This window comes from Prionailurus bengalensis, chromosome A1 (assembly GCF_016509475.1).
Source record: "Prionailurus bengalensis isolate Pbe53 chromosome A1, Fcat_Pben_1.1_paternal_pri, whole genome shotgun sequence".
Classification (NCBI taxonomy): domain Eukaryota; kingdom Metazoa; phylum Chordata; class Mammalia; order Carnivora; family Felidae; genus Prionailurus; species Prionailurus bengalensis.
In genome coordinates, this window is record NC_057343.1 from 147,939,791 (window position 1) to 147,963,967 (window position 24,177).

The 24,177-nt window shown below is 35.5% G+C and overlaps 1 protein-coding gene across 2 annotated transcripts in view; it reads right to left on the reverse strand.

Moving 5' to 3' along the window:
• Window positions 1-24,177, reverse strand: part of EDIL3 (EGF like repeats and discoidin domains 3) — a 422,530-nt gene that overhangs the window by 16,212 nt on the left and 382,141 nt on the right. For both annotated transcript variants that reach the window (XM_043593259.1, XM_043593258.1), the window contains one exon: window positions 7,669-7,824. In XM_043593259.1, coding sequence (XP_043449194.1) covers window positions 7,669-7,824 — 156 coding nt within the window. The remainder of the gene's footprint in view (window positions 1-7,668; window positions 7,825-24,177) is intronic.

Sequence of the window (24,177 nt, forward strand, 5' to 3'; positions counted from 1 at the left end):
CTGCTACCTTATGGTGTGTCCTCAGACCAGCACTCTTTTTGTTTGTTTGTTTGTTTTAAATGAAGAAGATTAAAAAATCCAAATGGCATCTAAGAAATGTAAAGGCTTCAATGGCCAAAATTATTTTACATTGTTAGTCTTTAATATTATAGAATGTGAAATAACATACAAAGAATTTTCTTTGCAACTTCAAAATTGATCCCTGAAGAAAGGCAATCAGCTTTCTATTGCTGTCTCCAAAAAACCTGAACGACTTCTTAATGAGCTCCTTCAGATCAATGGCTTCTGACTGTTCCTGTGGCTAGTCTATCATTCTAGCTTGCCTTTTATTTCCAGCATTTAGCCAGTTACTCGATTCTACAATTATAATTATTGAAGTTACTAACCCTCTCCTTCTCACCTCCATCCCAGTAGCCCCATTTCCTGGTCCTCCCTTCCTTTCCTTCTCATAAACCATTTACCCTGGGTTCAGGAACAAACATCTCTGGGTAGGCAGGACACTTGGAGTTCATGTTAAATATGGAAATGGAAATACAGTCCTCCGTGTAGCTCATCTGCCCTTGTCTATTTGTGTCTGGACTTGCATCCAGTCTTGTGCCTTGTTTCTGACCCCAAGTCCCCATCTCACAACTGATTCTGATAAGTGATTCCATATTGTGTTGTTCTCTGTGCACCTTAATAACTGCTATCATACTTCTCATTGGTGACAATATGCTGCTTTCTGGACTTAAATTTGTTCAGTGTGGATGTCCTTTCCCATTCCAGCAGGCAGATCCAGATCTGCAAATGGCTTTTCACATTGATAGATCAATTCTTCTATATTGGGTTTTTTTACTGAGATGTGGCTTTCTTGGTCCGAGGCCTTAGTAAAATTTACAGGGACTCCATTCTCTTTTTGTCAAGAACATGAATTATAAAAGCTACATAAGGAATCATTGGATTTCCTTGAATTTTTTAGTTGGTATACACAGGTTATGTCAATAACTGAACGTCTTTACTTACATGTTTTTACTAAATATTTTGTCTTTGTATGTTATCAACCTTTATTAAAAAGGGTGACTCATCACTGAACTTTACATTCTGCCAAAACAGACACATTCTCAGGTGATGTCTTAAGTTTGAAAATCTAATAACATCCACATTAATGTGAATACGGACAATTGTTTGTTCTTCATACCAACACATATCCAAGTAAGGTCCCATAATACTGGATTGTGACAAGGAAGAAAACAGATACAATTTTAAATAAGTTGATACCAGATGGTGTTTATTTAAATTACACTGTCCCTATTTTTAGACAATGCTGAAACTATAGCATTGTTTCTTTAACTTAGCTCCAATTAAGTCACTCACCAAATACCTAAGTAAGTACACTACAGTGACTACATATAAATCTCTGTCATGTAGGGGCACAACTCATTTGCTATTTTTGAATCCGAGTGCTTTGTGTAGAGTCAATTTGTTATCAGAAAATGCTTTCAGAAAAGCAGCATCTTCTCTTTCTCCCCCTGCTTTATTTGAAAATAGTAGTAAGACTCTGAGTGGATGAGACTAATGGTCTCTAGGCAAGACGAGAGACTTGATGTCCTTGATCCTGCTGCTCACAGACATGTGACTGTTCCACCTTGAAAGACTGATTCACTCTCTTTCACTTCCCCCAGCTAGAATCCTTCTCACCCAATGCCACTGGGGATTCCATTTATTTTACCTCCCAAGGGATTCTGTAGGTTCCAAATTTCTCACGCAGGTCAAATTTCAAAAGAGCAGCATGGCAATCCACTACTAAATTGACAGCCCACCTGACCTCTGCCTCACTGAAGAGTTGGACTTCTGAGGCTTTAAATATTCACATTTAATTTCAGCTACCTGAGAGTGCCAGCTTCAGCAGGAATGAAAGGATGCCCTGTGGCATCTGTCCTTACTGATTAATTTGAATATATACTCCAATACAGATTATGAAGGCTTTGCTAATGGGGATTGGTGGAGTTGCTGCTTATTTTTTTTTCCACATCGATGTTGAAAAAAGAAAGGAAGTAGAGAAGAATGAGGATCTCTTCCCCGCCCCCCCCCCCCGCCATTGGAGAGTCACAGACTTTTATGAAATGAGCATAATTTAATATTGTTCTTATTGTTCTCAGATTGTTCTAAAATCATGTTACTTATTTCCTATACTTGTTTTCTCAAGTTATACACTTGGCAGGTTATATTTGAAGTCTTCAAAATTAGCTGACTGTATCAAAGGTCTTCCACCATTCTCAAGTTCCTCATTAGACTGGGCTTTCTCTGACCCACTGTCATATTCAGGTTTTCCCCCAGTGTATCCAGCAGAATGTAGACGGTAACTGCCTGCTGAATACATGATTGAATGAATATAAATGTCACATTCTTCGAGGTGCTTTCCCACCTAATCTGTGTTCCTAACTACTTAGATCTATTATTTAAATTTAAATTTTGTTTAAAGCTAATACATGTTTACTTTCTGGTGTTCACGAGAGAAGTGGCAAATGTTAAAATCTAAACTTACTTTTGGAGACACTGATTCATACTGACTTCCACTGACAAATTAGTGGCCAGCCAGTCCTAAGGAATTATAATATAATACATTCCATTCTGACTAGAAAAATCCAAAACTACACTTAGTTTCAAAAACTTAAAGTTGGTGCCAATTAGAGTCATCTTTCCCACATGTGCTTATTATTCAAATTAGCTGGAGCCTCTGTAAACATTTAGATTTCCAACTCATCCCCAGAGAGCCAGAGGCAGCACCCAGAAATCAGTATTTTTTAACAAGCTCCCCCATGAGTGTTATGACCAGGTAATTTTGGTAACCAGTGAATTAGAGTTCACCAAGATGTTGCAAGATTGTTCTTGATGAATATGTGGCATTCATTGTTCAGGGCCAATAAAATCTTACTGTAAACAGAGTTTTGGATTACGTTCTTTTATAGAATATCCAGAGTATAGTTGCAATTTTTTTTTTGATTTATGCTTTTTAAAAACCTGGATAATTTGAGGGAGGGAGACAAATAGAATATTACCAGCTTCTTTTTTTCCCCCAAGAAGAAAGCCCCCATGGTGTGAATTCAGGTTTATTTAAACACCATGACATTATGACTAATATATTGGATGAGAAAATCCATTTTCATTTCTAATTTTTCCATATAAGAAGGCTTCCTGAAATTTATTATTGTTTTACTTTGGCTTATAACCTTAAAAATTAAATACTGAAAGTGTCTGTCAAATTTTGCAATTTTCCTGCTAACTGCAATAAAAAACAGCTCCAGGCGTATAAAACAAATGTCACTTTCATGAGAGCAAAGGAACATTTGACTTTCAACTAAAAAATATATCTGAATCCATGTCGTAGAGAAATATTAAAGTTGGTTAAATGTTAGAAAATGTAGACTAGAAAGAGAAAAATAAGATTGTAGAGATCGTAATGAGGTAGTGTCATCACGTGCTCAATCATGAAATATAAAATGTAGAATTTTGTCAAAAAACAAAATGTTAAAATAAATTATAGTTCTTATATAAGTTCTGAGAAGGTAGTGAGAAACTGACAATTCAATGAAGAGAACAGGCATCTATTTCTCTTCAGTTGACTTTTGGCACACACACACAAATACATATACATAATATACGTTGATACGTATATTTAGATACTCTTACATACATATATACTTTTTCCTTGACATCGCTTTCCTGAGGCTTAGTCTGTTATGACTAATAAAAACCAGAAAGGATATTCATACATTTTTTAAAAAAATTGACATTCTTACATTTTTAGTATTTCATTTACACCACTTGTGGTAAACCTAGAAAATTGCTATTATTTTGAGATTGTTTTTCTGAAGTAATCTTATTTCTGGATCTGTATCACAATTCAATATAAACAGCCTAAAATCTATTAGAGCAAAGTGGTCAATAAAAACAGAAGGACGCATAAAAGAATTAGAAAAATTTTTGAAAATATTTCCTTGGAAAGGTACATACAGAAAACATTTCACAAGCACATGTTTTGCCCTGCAACATTCAATTTATTTGTCATATTTGTGTGGATGAAAGTTTGTAGTTGAATTTGCACTTGTAAACATTGAAGACTTTCTCCCTTATGGAAAGTAACCATGGGAAAGAAGACACAAATAATATTAGGAATCAATAGGAAATGGCTTATTCAGAAAAATTAATTTCTGAGTATAAGTAATATACCTAGTAAAAATAATAATAATAATAACAAAGCACAATAGTTATTTGGATTATATATAAACATTTATTTTGATTGGTATATGCATATATTGGAATGTGTGTATATATATATATATATATATATGTGTGTGTGTGTGTGTGTGTACATACACACACACACATATATATTTTTTTCCAAGTGTTCAAAGAACTTTTAAAGTTCCTTCTTATACATTATTTCTTTATCATAATAGTATTGCTATATTCTTATGTACAGTTTGTTGGTGTTTGTCATTTCCTTCAGGAGTAAATAGTAAACTTACCTAAGGCTTTTCTTCAACATACCAAATTATTTATAATACCATAAACAAACTGGCTAAATTTAATTTTAAAACTACCAATTACATGGGATAAGTTTATCCAGTTGTTATGTTTATAAATATTAAAATGGTTTAACTCTTCAGAAATTTTTACATTGAATGGATGATAGTGATTTATTGGCTCCCATAAGAATTCTGGCTTATATCCTGTTCACCAAGTATCAATTTACTTTCATAGGTGACCAACTGGCCAGTGGGAGCCTATTTTTTTACAGTAAGACTTATTTGGGGAATGTCAAAATCATATGTTATAATAAATGTGGTTCATAAGTCCATGGATTGATAGTCATGGTCTATTTTGTGTTTCTAGAGGCAGGTTTCTGGGGGTCTACATTAATTTGAAGGTAGACTAAGTTTGTATGCTACAGAGCCTAAAGAAATCACTGCAATAACATCAAAAAATTATACCAAATAAGTGAACAACAACAACAACAACAACAACAACAACAACAAAATCTTAACTGGAATTATTAAAAAAACTTCAAGTAATCCAAAAGAAGATAGAAACAAAAAAAAATGGAAAAGATGCAACAAGTAGAAAATAAGCAGAAAGATGATAGATTTTAAACCCAATCATATTAATTTTCTTATCAAATATAAATGGCTTAAATGCTCTAGTCAAAAAGCAGAGATAGTAGGATGGAAAAAGGAGACCCAACTATATGCTGCATGGAAGAAGTGCATTTCAAATATAAGGTACAAATAGGTTAAAAGTAAAAGAATGAAAAACACACACCAACATAGCATTAATCAAAAGAAAACTGGAGTGCCTCTATTAACAGCAAAATAGAATCCAGATCAAAAAATATTTCCAGGGATAAAGGTCATTTTCCAATAATAAAGGAGCTAGTTGATGCAGTGGACTCCACAGTCCTAATTGTTCACACATCTTTTAACAGAGCTTCAAAATACATCAAGCAGGGGCGCCTGGGTGGCTAATCGTCTAACTTCGGCTCAGGTTATTGATCTCACAGTTTGGTTTGTGAGTTCGAGCCCTCTCTCTGCCGGGCTCTCTGCCCTCAACACAGATGCTGTTTCAGATCCTTTATTCCCCCTTTCTCTGTCCCTTCCCAGCTTACATGCTCTCTCTCTGTCTGTATCAAAATAAATAAATAAATAAAAATACATTCAAAATACATCAAGCAAACGCTGATATAACTATAAGAAGCAATAAAGAACATCACAATTATAGTTGGAAATTTCCACATTGCTCTTTCAGTAATTGATAGTACAAGGATATAGAAAATCGGTAAGGATATAGAATACCTGAATACTATCAAGTAACCTGGTCAACTTGATGAAAATTTTATATACAGTTCAGACAGATAATAAGTATATTAACATGCAAATGCCTAATCTATTAATTAAAGGAAAAATTAAAAAATTGTTTACATATAATCATGAAATGACAAGCTTAATGTAAATGGAGTCAAAAATATTTAATTAGTACAACAGTTTAATCATATTTTTCATTATACCTCCTCCCTAAATCAATCTATACAAGGATTTTGCTATTACAGATATGCTTTTTAGTGAACATTACACATGGAAAATGTATGAGAATACTTATCTCTTTTAAAATTAATTTTAAGAGCTATATAATTTATGAAGTTTAAAAAGCTTCATCTTACGGAACATATTTTCATTTTCTATGCATCAGAATGCCTACTGTGAAAAGGTGAAAGGTAGGAACTGAAATAGTCATTTACAATAAATCACGGCAGGTATTTGACTACAGTCAAAAATACACTTGAAGACAGTTTCACAAAAAACCCTATACACACTCAATCTAAGATACTACTGATTAGAAAACATGCCATTATTTTAGGTTCTTCTAGAAAATAATGAATGCCTCCAATTAAAATTATGACATTGTAAGATATACCAATTTCTGAGATGTTAAAATGTAAAATGTGTGTGTGTTCTGAGATGTTAAATGTATCTCTAGATGCTAAATGGATGTGTTCTGAGATATTGAAAGGTAAATAAGTGTGGATTTTATAATCTAAACCTAAAGATATGTCTCCCCTGAAATGAATTTTATGTGAAGTGAATTCAGACTCTGTTGACTCACTGAAATAGCCATCTAGGCTTAGTATTTCTTGGAAAATTAATAAATTCTCTGTCTTGAATTTTTGAAAAAGCAAGATATTCCCAACTCTCTGTTGGTGAATAATATACCAGGGAATAAAAGGGCTACACAAAATGGAAAAAGTCATTGTGAACTCAGAAATACTTAACGTATTATATATTTTCCCCCAAATCCTTGAAGTAAGAAGTTTGTTTCTGTTGATATCTTTAGAAAGCTAGAGTTTTTCGCACAAACATTCCAAGCAATGAATGAGTTTCAGTGTCATTGGCCCAACTAAGGCTATATTTTAACATCTGGTCCAATTAGTTATTGATATGAACCCTGAGCACTTCCATTTTCTAGGGCCCCACACAAATTCAGACCAGGAGATACTACAGAAAGATATTTAGAATGGTAAGAACATTTAGAAAAACAATTACAAATAGTATAGTGTAGAATTGGATGTTGCAATAATATATATTTAATACCATAATATTAAAACAGCTTACACAGGTTAAAAAAAACTAAACAAATCTATGAATTAAAAAACAATGAAGGAAACTGAGCAGAGAAACATCCTGTATTTTAATTTTGATGAAACAGTATAATAGTCAAAATTTGTTCATTTCTAAAGTTCCTATTGTCAAAATAATCAAGGAAATATATAACTTAAAAATCTTTTAGTTAATTTTTAAAATATTTTCTGCCAAACTATATTTTTTGCCTAATATCAGTAATGTTTTTTTAATAGTAAAGTTAATAGTGACAAGTATTCAGACAATAAGTATTTACATGTGCTTTAAGTTAAATTATTCAAGCTCCTATTAGGTTTATAAAATATAAGCAAATTTTACTTAGCTGGATCTTAGATAATTGATACTATGGAAAATGTTAGAATTTTTAATTTAACATACATTTTTCAGTGGATATAGCCATTATTTTTAATACATATGTCTAAGCAGTTCATTCAGTCATATTCAGATAGACTTTGGTCCTTCACTTTGCATGTTATAAACCACCTGGATCACTTACCTTATCTTTTCTTTGCTTTTCATCCTGGTATACAGTCCAGTGTTCTCCATCATTGCTGTATGCTAGTTTGTAAGAACCTACGAACTGTACATGACCAAAATCTTTAGCTCCTTGTGTAATGATGCCAGTTACTTTGGTAGGAACCAGAAGGTCCACCTAAAAAAAGGAACAGACATAATTTAAATGCCACAGCAGAGTCCATTATAAATGTGCAAGTTGCTCAAATTCAGGAGATTAACTAACATACATGTTAAAGTCAAAGATCCACTGATTATTTGTATTTTGAAACTGATGACTGAGTCTGTGAGTGGCTAATAATTTTGACTTTGCCACTGGATAAACTTAGTTGAAAACCTGAATAACTATTTTGACTGTTTTAAAATAAAACGATGGTCATTTTAGTCTACCAATCAATTTTATATTAAACCAAATTCCTCTAGCTGTGCAGTTTTGTGCAACTAAGATTGAACAGGGCAGGCAGGGCTGATCTTCTATGAAGGTCTTCCCCAGCTTGTCTTCCAGAGCTTGTGCTTATAATTCAGTTTTCTAACTTTACTGGTCATTTCAATTTTAATAAAAATCAGACTCTAGTTGTATACACATTAGGAATAGAAATGATATTATATGTATCACAGTTAAACATTAAATACAAAGTCAACATTATTTCCATGAGTTTTAATCAGCTCAGGAATATATAATTGAATAATAGTAATCATTGTACAATGAAAATCTTGTTCAGAAAACTACAATTATAAAAATGTTGAGGACAAAGTTGGACATTCTTCAAAAATGAAGGAGGATTACAGTATGCATCCCTGACTTGTGGGGTCTGTGCTCATGAGGTGTTTTTTCCTACAAAATACATACTTATAAAAGCAAAACACGCATGGAGACTCAGTAAGCATTAAATTAATCAAGATGTGATTGAAATGCAAAAGACAGCATTGATTTTCATGAAAAAGAATACATAACATTGAATAATTTAGTAGAATTCTGTTCTCTAATTCATGAAGCTTTTCTTATATCTTATTATGTTAATTTAAAAAAATATAGGAATCTTTGTTTTCCATGTGGACAATTCTCGTAAGAGCTTTACATTTAGGTTTATTAATGTTCCTTGATCTACAGCTTCCGCTCTCCTTCCACAATAGCGACCTACTTCCTCCTACTTCCTGTGACTAAGTGCCCTGCTTACATCCTTGATCTTATCATCTTTCACTGTCATGATCCCATATGTGACCTTGGTGGCTTTCAACCACTATGTCCTTTTGTTTCTATTTCAGGTTCTTTATCCTGTGAGATGTATGCAGCCACAAATAGACAGTCATGGGTCAGACATAGTCCATGAATGAAAAGAGAGAGCCAGGGTGAATGTACTGAATAGACCATATTTAGTGACTGTATTTAGATGCTTTTCAATAAATATATGAAAAAAGTTCCCAAAGTTTCACAGCCTAGGAAAATTTCTTTAAAAATTCACAGGGGATTTGACCACTTTTTGTAACACTGTTTAATTAAAGACATCAGACTCAACTTGGACAATGAATTAAGACAGAAAACTACCTTTAATTCTTTATTAAAATATTTTAGAAAGTTTATCAAAACTAGAAAATATTTTTGTTTCTGTATATTTCCTAACAGGTATTATATCATCTAAAATATCTATCCTGCAGCAAAGCAAGGTGGCAAAATGATGACACCTGGGAAGGAAACTTTTGTTGCCTCATACACACTATGCTAAGTGCTTTCTTGTGTGTCCTCAATGAATCCTCTCTACAGCCCTGTACAGTACCTTTGAGATGAGGGAACAGAGGCTAATATATTATGATGTGTGATCCAAAGATAGACAGTGAGTAAAGGGAGGATACTAGATTCAAATTCAACATTCTAAGTTCCATCATACATAAAAATTCTCACTCAATGATTTCTTGCTATTCTTTGTGATTATTTCAGAAATTTCTGGAGAATCTCAAAACTTCCTCACTACACTCATTAAACTTACAGAAACTCTAAGCTCCAAACCAAAACAATCCTGGATTTATAATACGAGAAGAGCCCTGTAATTTTTTTTAATGTTTGTTTGTTTGTTTGTTTGTTTGTTTTTGAGAGAGAGAGAGAAAGAGAGAGAGGGAGAGAACATGTGCACATGAGTTAGGGGAGGGGCAGTGAGGGAGGGAGAGAGAGAATCCCAAGAAGGCTCTGTGCTGTCAGCGCAGACATGGGGCTCAAACCCACAAACCATGAGATCATGACCTGAGCCGAAATCAAGAGTTGGACACTTAACCGTCCGAGCCACTCAGGTGCCCCAGAAGAGCCCTGTGTTTTAACATGAATTTTGGCTCTGTTACTTCACCTATCCAGGCTTAAAAATACAGATTGCTTTTGTTCTAAGTCCAAATATAATTGTGCAGACACCTAGGCATTGCTACTGGTCTTCAAAATGCTTTTAATGTTGTTGACACTCAATTAAATGGGCAAAAAATCTTCCAACACTGAGTCACTGTGTTGCTTGCAAGGCTATAAACACACAGGAACTCAAACTGTCTCCAAGAATATGAACATTTCCATGGCTTGATTCTTCACTCTTTAAACTTCTATGAGTGTTTAGCTACAATGACGCAATGAAGAGTCTTATAGCATATCTCTTTTTCTGTGGTATTTCTTAAAGTCAGCTGGGTTTCCTGCTGGGTGGAGATGTTTTCTCCTTAAGCTGTGTTTCTTGGCTCTTTCTAACAGATACGTTTTTCTCCCACTCTAACTGCTCCCCTTCTCCAGCTTTTTTGTTTGTTTGTGATCTAGCAATGTTTTTCTTTTTTGTTCCAGTTAAGTAAATTTCTCTACTTTAATAGTCAGCAATCTGTTTCAAGCTGGATTTGTCCTAAAATTTGCTACTTAATGTAGCAAAAAAACTTAGAATACCAGGCCTAAGCAAACCTTCTTTAATGTAAAAATAATCAGCATCCCACACTTAGCACGAAGGTGCTGAAACAGGGTATATACAGATCTCACTTTGAAACACACTCACAGACATGTCACCCTCATGTTCAGCATGCAGGATGATCCCAGAAAAACTCATTTATCTGGATCTATGCTAACCCTTAGCTCATGAGCACTTTACCCTCTTATGGATCTTCTGAGTTAAACTTGTACTGCAAACATGCTAGACAAAATGCCTTCAGCTGTTTTAGATAGACCTTTACCTCCAGAGGTTTGGCTCAAATACAGCAGGTTATTTAGGGCACTGAGCTGACGTATGGGTAGACATTTGGCTTAGTGCTCTGCTCTTCATGTCTGGATCTGTATTAAATGTGCCTTATATGTAACAATCCCTCAATAAAAGTTTTGCTGGATTGAGTTAAAACTACTTCCTAAGTATGTTCTATGGACAAGAACCAACCATGCCTAAGGAGGCTACAAGGTACCATAGCAGAAAATGCCAAGAGTCTTTCTCTTGTTTCTGTACAGAGGATAACACCATTGGTCAAGGAAATATAGTATCACAGTGGCACCAACCAATTTTTATGGGGAAAGGCAACTAGTTAAAAATCTTCTCCGATCTTCTTAAGAGGCAGTCTATTGTAGAAGAGCTAGATGGTCTGGGTTCCCCAAATGGCTCTGCCCTCACTAGCTATATGCCCTTGGGAAAGCTACTTTATTTCTCTACATCTCAATTTCCTTATCTGAAAAATGAAGATAACAACCCTCATAGGATTTTTATGAGGATTAGGTGAGTTAATATTTACTAAGTGTGTAAAACAACATATAAAATATACTAAGGGCTATAATAGAATCTGCTAAGAGTAAAACAATAAATAAATCTGGGGAAATAATCTATTATCACTCTCAGAATGTTATTAGAAGCATAAATACAGAAACAGAGAAAGAGGGTGGTTAGATTGTCCTACAAGCAACTTCTGGAACATAGTATATTTTGGTCACCTTCTTAAAAAAATAGTAATTTCATCTTCAATTAAAATAGAGAAAATGTGAAGCAACTGAAATTCCCATTTATGGGTGAAATGTTTTACTAAAAGTAATATAATTTTATGGAATGTTGTACATCCTCATTTGAATACTAAGATTAATTACTGGAGGGAAATGGTTCCAAAATAATACTAAAAGAGAGAATTAGATTTGAAATTATGGTGAGTGATTTATTTTCATTTAATTATATGAGTAAAAAATGAGAGATTCATATATAGAGAGGCTTAAATGACATAGAAGTAAAGAAAAAAGTATTGCATGAGGGTTATGTAGGAATGCAACTCTTATGTTGTAAAACATCCTGTAATGTTTTAGTGAAGCATAAATATTTTTAGAGTGTCTAACTTAGGAAAATTATAGAAAAACTAAGAGCATTTGTTTGACAAAGGTCAAGATAAATGGCATTTCAGATATCTGCATAACAGCTTGACAGATGGTTCCCTGGGAGAGCACACTAGGAAAGTCAGTTGATTTTCACAGAGATGTTCTTAAAGGGGTGAGGAAAATGAAAAGTGATACAGATAAACAGGTGTGCAACTGTGGATATTTTACATATAAATAATAGTAATAGTCATAATAGTAATAATAATGTGTAATGGCTGTGTAACAGTCTCTGTTATAGTTACATGATAAATATGAAAATTATTTAACAAGTCTCCTATTGATATTCCTTTAATTTGTTTCTACTTCTTTGCCATCAGTAAAAACTTAGAATGAACTCCCAAGTTCATATCTTCATTCACCGATGCAGCTATTTCTTGTAGGCCTAAATGACCTGCCATTTGAAATGTGATATGCATTGTTTCCTTTCTCTCAAGAAAGATTATACACTTGCATCTAGGGTATATGATAAATTTTTCTCTGCATAGTCACCAATCTCATGTTTTAAAAAATTTTACATTTATGACAATTCTGAAAATGGCTTTTTAATATTTAATGTACATAAATGGCAACAAGTGGCATTTAATTTACATTCTCCCAGTTGGGTTCAGTCTCACTAATAACATATACAGATGGTCTCTTTAATGTCCTTTATTTATTAGATGTTAGAGATTTTCTAATTGTTTTTAAGAATTATGGACTTACATGGTATCAATATGGGCTTCTGTTATATTTGTTGCTTTATTTTCCTAATTTTCTATGTCATTTAATTTTATATTTTACACACAAATTTTTAATTTTCCTGTACTTAAATCTATCAATCACTCCTTTTGTGATACCATATTTTTTATATGCTTAAAAAGATTGTTCACTTAATTAAATCAATCAAATATGATCTACATATTTACCTATGATTTCTTCTTATTATTTTTTTCTTTCTTTTTTCTTTCAACACCTAAACCATCTTGACTTTATGGATATGTATGGTGTGACATTCTTTTTTACAAGAATGTAATTTTTGCAACACTTTTTCCCAAATAATCCATTTCTTTTTTTTTTTTTTTCTCCCTCTACCTGGCTGATAGTTACAAGGTTTGCTCTTTATTTTGAAATTAACACTATGACTCAGGGTCATCACCATCACATATTAGGATATATTTTGGTGAGAGTCTCTTTTATTGCTTATGGATGGAATCAAGTGGGTCCATTCAAGCTGTAGCCTAGTTTCTGGGGGAGGGAGGTGTGGTCAGAAGGTTTTCTTGTTTTATGGTTTAAAATGTTGCTTCTTCCTTTTTTGGTATCTTCCATTAGGAGGTCAGTTATCCAAAGACAGGCTCTTTACTTCTGATTTTTCTTATTTATGTTCTTTTCTCACTCATAATGTTCCTTTTTTATTACTCTCCATTCTGTCCTCAATATTATGGATTTTATTTTTGATAATGCAATTTCTACTGCTACATTTTAAAATTTCCTTGAAACACATTATTATTAGGATGCCTCCCTCATCATCTCAGGATTTATTTTATCCTCTCTGGTATTCATGGAGAAAATTCCTTTGTACTTTATATACATTCTAGTAATCTGCTGTTCTGATAGGAAATTTTCTATTTTCGCAATTTTTCTTCATGCCTTTAGAATAATTTCTATTTTATTGTTGTTCTACAAATGAAAAATAAGCCCCATATCATCTTGTTTTATTTTCCTTTACTTGAACAGAGAGAGGACAGTCCTGATGGCAGCACACTGGTCACAAGTGTCCCCTTGGCCCCTCACCAGCTATTAGGCAGTTGTGAGAATTCTCTTTCTGACCTTCAGATGTCAACACTGCCTCTGGCCTTTTTACCAATGCCCAGCAGAAGTTTAGGCTGAACAGTTTAGCTAGTCTGAAGGACAAGCCTCTCTACTCTTGCTGTTTTTCCTCTGAATATTGTAAGGATAATGCATTTCCTTGATAACACAAAATCCAAAGCATTCTCTTGTCAAATATAAGATCCCAGGGGCAGGCAAGTTTGTCTCTGTTGTTCATCTTGCACCTGGCACACAGTAAGTATTCAATAAATACATATTGAATGAATGCTTTTATATTTTAGGATTCAGTGAGCCAACATGTAGCCAACATATATTTTACTCTACCTAGCCAGCTTTGTATTAGGAGGCAAATGGGTGTGATGAGACACTGGGAGGGAGAGCAGGGGCCACAGCATACAGTTTCTGCTTGTAGTAAAATGACGGTTGGGCTCTCCAGACACCAAGGCAGGCTCTGGGTCTTGGCCACCACTGTTCTGACTTAGATGTTGGAATCCACACGCTCTAGGCACAGGGGATTCAGCCCAGGCGCCTGGGAAATCACCAAATGGCATATATTTGTATGCATACTTCATGGATGAGGGAAGCGAATCAAGGGTTGCAGTAGAAGTTGAATGAGTCAATATGACATAAGCAATTTCCTCATAAGCTCAACAAAAGGAACACTTAAAATCAGGCTTGCTCTCTCAGTTCCAGAGGAAATGTGAGAGAAAATTCAACCAGGCTTCACTAAAATTATGTGTAAATGAAAGTCCAATGATTTAAAATTTTCTCATTCAATCTCAAAGAAATTGAAAAGACAAAAACAACCAAATTATATATTATACATTAGGATTAATATAATATATAGACTGAATCTAATGCCTTTGTATTGATTTACTTAAATCATGACACCAAAAGGGAAAATAAGTTGACTTTCTCTTCTTTTTTTAATGAGTGACCTTTGTAATATTCTATATAAATTTTATTTTTTGAATTGTTTTTGAAAAAATATTCTCAAACAATTGTAGTTAGAAGTAACTAAAATTGACATTAGGTTAACAGGTAAGCTCTTACCCAATTTCTCCAAATCCTATGTCAGAAAGAATAAAGTATTTGACAAAAATTATAAAACTTAGAAAATTATTAGGGAAAAGAACCATACATTTCTCATTGGGTTATGGAAAGTGATTTTCTGCTGAGCTCACCAAAAATAAGATCATCCTGAGAGAGTAGAATTAACATATCTTTATTTACCTTTCAAGCTTGATTTTTATTAGGCTGGGAACTTTGACTTATTCCATGAATAAAAATTCAGGGCAATGGCTAATTGAATTAGTCTGCAACTGATAGGGTCATTATTAATTAGTAAGTGGAGACTTAATACAAGACTTTGATCAAAGAACATAATGATATCCGATAAATATTGTTCAGATATCTTAATTAGAGCCGTGCCAGAGCCCAAATGCAGCAGAAAATAAAGAAAATTACTGGTAAATGATTTGCATGTAATATAAAAAACATAGCACAACTTTTAAATAGGAATTGAGGTAGTTTGTTATTTAGTGCTTTCTGATAGCACAATGAGAGGGCAGCCAAGGTAAAAATTGTGTCAGCATCTTTTATAAAGCCGGAGGTTCACTGAACTGGCAATCAAATTTGCATGCACTTCAGTGGCCAGAATTTGGTTGATTGTTCTCTTGGAAAGCCTGTTTTGAGTATATTTCTTTGGCAACTACTTTACTGAATATAATTTTACCAAAGGCACTTATATTTTATATAACCATTGTGTATTTTAGAGATTGACATTTACAAATACAAAACATCTACACACAAATATGTGTGTCGATATGTGAATTTACACAAATCTTCTTGTTTTGGGACAAATACATAAAACTCATGAGAACTCTGAAAATAAAACACCCACAGAGTAAAGTATACTGCAACAGCAAATCACGATGCATATCTTAAATATTATGAGGACCTCGAAAGGTAGGAAACTTGACAGAACGCACACCCTATTTTCATGTACCATGCTGGCTGGAGGAGCTATGAATTTGAGGTTGATATAAAACTTTGCCATTCTCACAATTTGTATATCATCCATAGAGTCCTGTGCATGATTTGGTTTCATCAGACCAGGTGAGCCTTCACACTAGATTTTCAGCCTTACCTTCACATATGCACATTACATGGTGACTGATTTTTAGGCTTCAACAACATCCTTGCAAAGAGAACTAGATGTAACTTTCCTCCCTTGTCCTTACAAAAGGAAGTGGAAAGAGGCATGGACTCTCAGGAATCAGGCGTGAAGGCGTAAATTCTTCAAATTGCTTTGGGAAAATGTACCATCAGTGTCAACAGCTAGAAAATAGCCCAGGTCAACGTGTTGCTCTGAAGTGATTGGAGGGGAAAGGGAGGGATGTGGCTCAGCTGTCTGTGGATTACAGGGTTAAGAGCCATTGACACAGAAAGTGAATGACCCTGAAGGGTGGCTTTGTAAAAACAATCTTTTGTCCAAAGGATAAAATATACATATAGTATGGATAAAAAGGATACAAGGTATTTCCATTCAAATGCATGGTCAGTAACACTGTCAGCATTTTATTTGTGTAAAAAGGACGAGCCTGGCTTTGGTGGATCTGGCAGGGCTCTCTAGTCCCTAGGACACCAGTCACCACACATCGTAATTGTAGTTTTAAAGAGCCTCAGTGACAGCCCTGGTTATAGATTTCCTCATGGAACACCCATAAAACCAATGTGTTTTGTTTACTTATATTAATTTATTTATGGTAAAAATATCTCCTCTATATTCTTCCACTGCTAATTTCCATTAGTTTTGTTCCCAAATAGAAATAAGGAGCAGCTATTGTATTCTTGAGACTCCAATTTTATCAGGCTTGTCTTTGAGGTCCTAATATTAATTTTCCATTTATTCCCTTTAATACAGTGTCTAAGGTCTTTTGAGCTTATTAAGTGGTAAAGTATGAAACTGGGTGCTGGATGCTGATAAAATCTAAGTACTACCTGATGAACATATTTTAATTAGGTTCCATAGTGCAATGTGGCCTGGATATATTTATAATAAATTCCAAATAGGTACATGCCTAACAGTTACAGTGACATGCCTTGAATATAGGGTATATAACTTTCATAAAATATGTCCTTCTTGATTGCATGTGAACAATAAGATGCTAATATTTTCTTTTTTTCAAGAAGTAGCACTATGTTTAAGGGACTATCATATATTTGCTTGTCTTAGAACAAGAGCTCATTTCTTTGTGCAATCAGCTCCAAACAATCTCATATTTTAAAAATCACATTCTTTAACTCTAAAATTATTCATGCACTAGGTTTTCGATTACTGTAAAATAGCTCATAAAGCACAGTCTTAAATTAGGTATAGAATTAATAAATCACTTGGAACAAACTCATTCTATTAAGCTTATTTAATTTTTTTGCATATGTACTCAAGATTTTTAAAACTCTCTAAGTTATAGCTCACTTCACTAAAGGATCACTTATAGATTTAAATGAAGAATTTCATGAGACATCTCCCACCCTTATGGTTGAACATCTTTGCAATAACTGTCTTTGATATCCCATCTGAGACTTTAGTCACAAAGCTGCTGAGGTTTATTAACATAATTTGCAAAGAAAAAAAAACAGAAGTGAAATAAGCAGAAAGTAGGGATACAAGTCCCTTTCATTTGTTATTATAAACACTTAAGGATCCTAAAATCCAAAAAGATATTTTTGTCAAATTTGAACACTGGTTTAAAGAAAACAGGAATCATATAGAAATTATTAGATAGAATGACACTAAAAACATAATTTTAGAAAGTTATTTATAATGGAATCAATCAGCAAGAGATAAAAACAGAAACAAACAAACAAACAAAAAACTATTCATCTTCATAAATAACTCACAAGATTTGTCACTTGATCTTGTGGCTTATCAAACCTAAAAAGGTATTTTTCTCATTACAGAGAAATCTGGTACATTTCAAGAAATGCTGAAATATCTGTTAGTTTAGGAATCAGAATATAACCTTTGACACATCTATATGTTAAACAGAAGCACTGGAGGTCCAATGCAAGTGACTTTTTAAAGTTTCCCCTTTCAAGACACTTGGGACAAAGGTCGCATATATAATTTACTACCTCTTTAATACCCTATGTTCTAAAAAAATGACCTTGTAATGCATTGTCTCCAACTCTTTCGCAAAGTAACGTTTTCTTTAAAAAGTAACAGCAAGTGGGAGCATGGAAGATGGTGGCGTAGGAGGACGCTGGGCTCATCTTGTCCCGCTGATCGCTTAGATTCCACCCACATCTGTCTAAATAACCCAGGAAACCGCCAGAAGACTAGCAGAACGGACTCTCTGGAGCCAAGCGTAGAGGAGAGGCCCACGGAAGAGGGTAGGAAGGGCGGGGAGGCGGTGCGTGCTACACGGACTGGCAGGAGGGAGACGGGGTGGAGGGGCGGCCTGCCGGGAAAGCAGAGTCCCTGAATCTGGCTTGCAAAAGCGGAGGGGCTGGACTGCATGAGTTCTGACAGCCAGTGGGACTTAACATCTGGAATGTTATAAGTCAACAGCTCTGCTCAGAGAGTGGGAGGGAGAGAGGACACTGGGAGGAATAGGTGTTGAACCCCGGAAGACAGAGTTCAGCTCTGTGGTGGGGAACAAAGGTGCTGCCCAGCGCCATCCCCCTCTCCCATCCCCCAGCCGAAATCCCAAAGGGAACCAGTTCCCCTTCACTGAACTTGCTCGCACCTCACAAACACCCAATGCTGTGCTTCTAGGATCCATCACTCCCACCGGTCTGCCTCCCTCCCAGTGCTGCAGGGCCCCTCCCACAGGGGACCACCAACAGCAAAGTAGCTAAGCCTGCCCCTCCTGCCCCTCCTGCCCCTCCTGCCCCTCGCAGATCTGCCCTGGCTAATACGCCCTTGGCCAGATCCCATCGAAGCAGCACCACAAGCCTGGCAGTGTGCAAGTAGCCCAGACAGGGTTCACAGCACTCCACAGTGAGTCCCTGCCCCTGGGAGAGGGGAGGATAAGGTACACACAGTCTGACTGGGGCCTCAGTGGTGGGCTGGGGGCAGATATCGGGTCTGACTGTGGGCTGCCCACCAACACAAGTTACTCTGGACAGCACAGGGGAAGTGCCCTGCAGTTTGGAGCTACCGCAGGGACTATCCAAAATGATGAAACAGAAGAATTCTCCTCAAAAGAAACTCCAGAAGTAGTGACAGCTAACAAATTGGTCAAAACCGATTTAAGCAATATAACAGAACAAGAATTTAGAATAATAGTCATAAAATCAATCGCTGGGCTTGAAAAAAGCATAGAGGGCAGCAGAGAATCTATTGCTACAGAGATCAAGGGACTAAGAAGTAGTCATGAGGAACTAAAAAATGCTATAAATGAGGTGCAAAATCAAATGGAGGCGGCCATGAATTGAAGAGGCAGAGGAGAGAATAGGTGAATTAGAAGATAAAATTATGGAAAAAGAGGAAGCTGAAGAAAAGAGAGATTAAAAAAATCCAGGAGTATGAGGGGAGAATTAGAAAACTAAATGATGCAATCAAACGGAACAATATCTGTATCATAGGAATTCCAGAAGAAGAGAGAAAGGGGCTGAAGATGTACTTGAACAAATCATAGCTGAGAACTTCCCTGATCTCGGGAAGGAAAAAGGCATTGAACTCCAAGAGGCACAGAGAACTCCCTACAGACGTAACTGGAATCAATCTTCTGCAGGACATATCATAGTCAAACTGGCAAATACAAGAATAAAGAGAAAATTCTGAAAGCAGTTAGGGATAAACAGGCTCTAACTTACAAAGGTAGGTACATAAGAGTAGTGGCAGACCTATCTACTGAAACTTGGCAGGCCAGAAAGGAATGGCAGGAAATCTTCAATGTGATGAACAGAAAAAAATACGCAGCCAAGAATCCTTTATCCAACAAGTTTGTCATTCAGAATAGAAGGAGAGATAAAGGTTTTCCCAAACAAGCAAAAACTGAAAGAATTCACCACCACTAAACTAGAAACAAGAAATCCTAAGGGGGATTCTGTGAGTGAAATGTTGCAAGGACCACAAAGTACCAGAGACACCACTACAAGCATGAAACCTACAGACATCACAATGACTCTAAACCCATATTTTTCTATAATAACCTTGAATGTAAATGGACTAAATGCTCCAACCAAAAGATATAGGGTATCAGAATGGATAAAAAAACAAGACCCATCTATTTGTTGTCTACAAGAGACTCATTTAGACCTGAGAACACCTTCAGATTGAAAGTGAGGGGACGGAGAGTGATCTATCATGCTACTGGAAGTCAAAAGAAAGCTGGAGTAGCCATACTTATATCAGATAAACTAGACTTTAAATTAAAGGCTGTAACAAGAGATGAAGAAGGGCATTATATAATAATTACAGGGTCTATCCATCAGGAAGAGCTAACAATTATAAATGTCTATGTACTGAATATGGGAGCTCCGAAATATATAAAACAATTACTCACAAACATAAGCAACCTTATTGACAAGAATGTGGTAATTGCAGGGGACTTTAATACCCCACTTACAACAATGGATAGATCATCTAGACACAGGATCAATAAAGAAACAAGGGCCCTAAATGATACATTGGATCAGATGGACTTGACAGATATATTCAGAACTCTGTATCTGAAAGCAACAAAATATACTTTCTTCTCAAGCGTACATGGAATGCCCTCCAAGATAGATCACATACTGGGTCACAAAACAGCCCTTCATAAGTATAAAAGAATTGAGATCATACCATGCACACTTTCAGACCACAATGCTATGAAACTTGAAATCAACCACAGGAAAAAGTCTGGAAAACCTCCAGAAGCATGGAGGTTAAAGAATACCCTACTAAAGAATGAATGGCTCAATCAGGAAATTAGAGAAGAAATTAAAAAAATATATATGGAAACAAATGAAAATGAAAATACAACGATCCAAACGCTTTGGGATGCAGCCAAGGCAGTGCTGAGAGGAAAATACATTGCAACCCAGGCCTATCTCAAGAAACAAGAAAAATCTCAAATACAAAATCTAACAGCACACCTAAAGGAACTAGAAGCAGAACAGCAAAGACACCCCAAACCTAGCAGAAGAAGAGAAATAATAAAGATCAGAGCAGAAATAAACAGTATAGAATCTAAAAAAAAAACTGTAGAGCAGATCAATGAAACCAAGAGTTGGTTTCTTGAAAAAATAAACAAATTGATAAACCTCTAGCCAGGTTTCTCAAAAAGAAAAGGGAAATGACCCAAATAGATACAATCATGAATGAAAATGGAATTATTACAACCAATCCCTCAGAAATACAAGCAATTATCAGGGAATACTATAAAAAATTATATGCCAACAAACTGGACAACCTGGAAGAAAGGGACAAATTCCTAAGCACCCACACACTTCCAAAAATCAAACAGGAAGAAATAGAAAATTTGAACAGACATATAACCAGTGAAGAAATTGAATCAGTTATCAAAAATCTCCCAACAAGTAAGAGTCCAGGACCAGATGGCTTTCCTGGGGAATTCTACCAGACATTTAAAGCAGGGAAAATACCTATCCTTCTCAAACTGTTCCAAAAAATAGAAAGGGAAGGAAAACTTCCAGACTCATTCTATGAAGCCAGATTTAATTTGATTCTCAAACCAGATAGAGACCCAGCAAAAAACGAGAACTACACTCTAATATCCCTGATGAATATGGATGCAAAAATTCTCAAGAAGATAACTAGCAAATCAAGTTCAAGAGCATTTAAAAAGAATTATTCACCATGATCAAGTGGGATTCATTCCTGGGCTGCAGAGCTGGTTCAACATTTGCAAATCGATCAATGTGATACATCACATTAATAAAAGAAAAGATAAGAACGATATCACCCTGTCAATCGCTGCAGAAAAAGAATTTGACAAAATTCAGCATCCTTTCTTAATAAAAACCCTCGAGAAAGTCAGGATAGAAGGAACATACTTCAACATCATAAAAGCCATTTATGAAAAGCCCACAGCTAATATCACCCTCAATGGGGAAAAACTGAGAGCTTTCCCCTGAGATCAGGAACACAACAGGGATGTCCACTCTCACCGCTGTTGTTTAACATAGTGTTGGAAGTGCTAGCATCAGCAATCAGACAACAAAAGGAAATCAAAGGCATCAAAATTGGCAAAGATGAAGTCAAGCTTTCACTTTTTGCAGATGAAATGATACTATACATGGAAAACCAGACAGGCTCCACCAAAAGCTTGCTATAACTGATACATGAATTCAGTAAAGTTGCAGGATACAAAATCAATGTACAGAAATCAGTTGCATTCTTATACACTAATAATGAAACAACAGAAAGGCAAATAAAGAAACTGATCCTTTTTACAATTGCACCAAGAATCATAAAATACCTAGGAATAAACCTAACCAAAGATTAAAAGATCTGTATGCTGAAAACTATAAAAAGCTTATGAAGGAAATTGAAGAAGATATAAAGAAATGGAAAAACATTCCTTGCTCATGGATTGGAAGAATAAATATTGTTAAAATGTCAATACTACCCAAAGCTATCTACACATTCAATGCAATCCCAATCAAAATTGCACCAGCATTCTTCTCGAAGCTAGAACAAGCAATCCTAAAATTTGTATGGAATCACAAAAGACCCTGAATAGCTAAAGTAATATTGAAGAAGACCAAAGTGGGAGGCATCACAATCCCAGACTTTAGCCTCTACTACAAAGCTGTCGTCATCAAGACAGCATGGTATTGGCACAAAAACAGACACACAAACCAATGGAATAGAATTGAGATTCCAGAATTGGACCCACAAAAGTATGGCCAACTCATCTTTGACAAAGCAGGAAAGAACATCCAATGGAAAAAAGACAGCCTCTTTAACAAATGGTCCTGGGAGAACTGGACAGCAACATGCAGAATAATGAAACTAGACCACTTTCTTACACCATTCACAAAAATAAACTCAAAATGGATAAAGGACCTGAATGTGAGACAGGAAACCATCAAAACCCTAGAGGAGAAAGCAGGAAAAAACTTCTCTGACCTCAGCCGTAGCAATCTCTTACTCAACACATCCCCAAAGGCAAGGGAATTAAAAGCAAAAATGAACTATTGGGACCTCACGAAGATAAAAACCTTCTGCATTGCAAAGGAAACAATCAACAAAACTAAAAGGCAACCAATGGAATGGGAAAAGAGATTTGCAAATGACATATAGGACAAAGGGCTAGTATCCAAAATTTATACAGAACTCACCAAACTCCACACCCGAAAAACAAATAATCCAGTGAAGAAATGGGCAGAAGACATGAATAAACACTTCTCTAAAGAATACATCCAGATGGCCAACAGGCACATGAAAAGATGCTCAACGTCACTCCTCATCAGGAAATACAAATCAAAACCACACTCAGATATCACCTCACGCCACTCAGAGTGGCTAAAATGAACAAATCAGGAGACTATAGATGCTGGAGAGGATGTGGAGAAACGGGAACCCTCCTGCACTATTGGTGGGAATGCAAACTAGTGCAGCTGTTCTGAAAAACAGTGTGGAGGTTCCTCAAAAAATTAAAAATAGATCTACCCTATGACCCAGCAATAGCACTGCTAGGAATTTACCCAAGGGATACAGGAGTGCTGATGCATAGGGGCACTTGTACCCCAATGTTTATAGGAGCACTTTCAACAATAGACAAATTATGGAAAAAGCCTAAATGTCCATCAACTAATGAATGGATAAAGAAATTGTGGTTTTTATACACAATGGAATACTACATGGCAATGAGAAAGAATGAAATATGGCCTTTTGTAGCAATGTGGATGGAACTAGAGAGTGTTATGTTAAGTGAAATAAGTCATACAGAGAAAGACAGGTACCATATATTTTCACTCTTATGTGAATCCTGAGAAACTTAACAGAAGACCATGGGGGAGGGGAATCGGAAATAAAAGTTAGAGAGGGAGGGAAGCAAACCATAAGAAACTCTTAAAAACTGAGAATAAACTGAGGGTTGATGGGGGGTGGGGGGAGGGGAAAGTGGTTGATGGGCATTGAGGAGGGCACCTGTTAGGATGAGCACTGGGTGTTGTATGGAAACCAATTTGAGAACAAATTTCATGTTAAAAAAAGTAACAGCAAGTGATATAAATGGGCAAGTAGAGATTATGCTTTTAGGAGCAAGAAATATCACAGTTTCTGGGGAGATTGAAAGGTTAATTGTGAAGAAATAATGTATTCTTTTGAAACTTTCAGGTCAAAACAACAAATACGGCTGTATTTTCAAG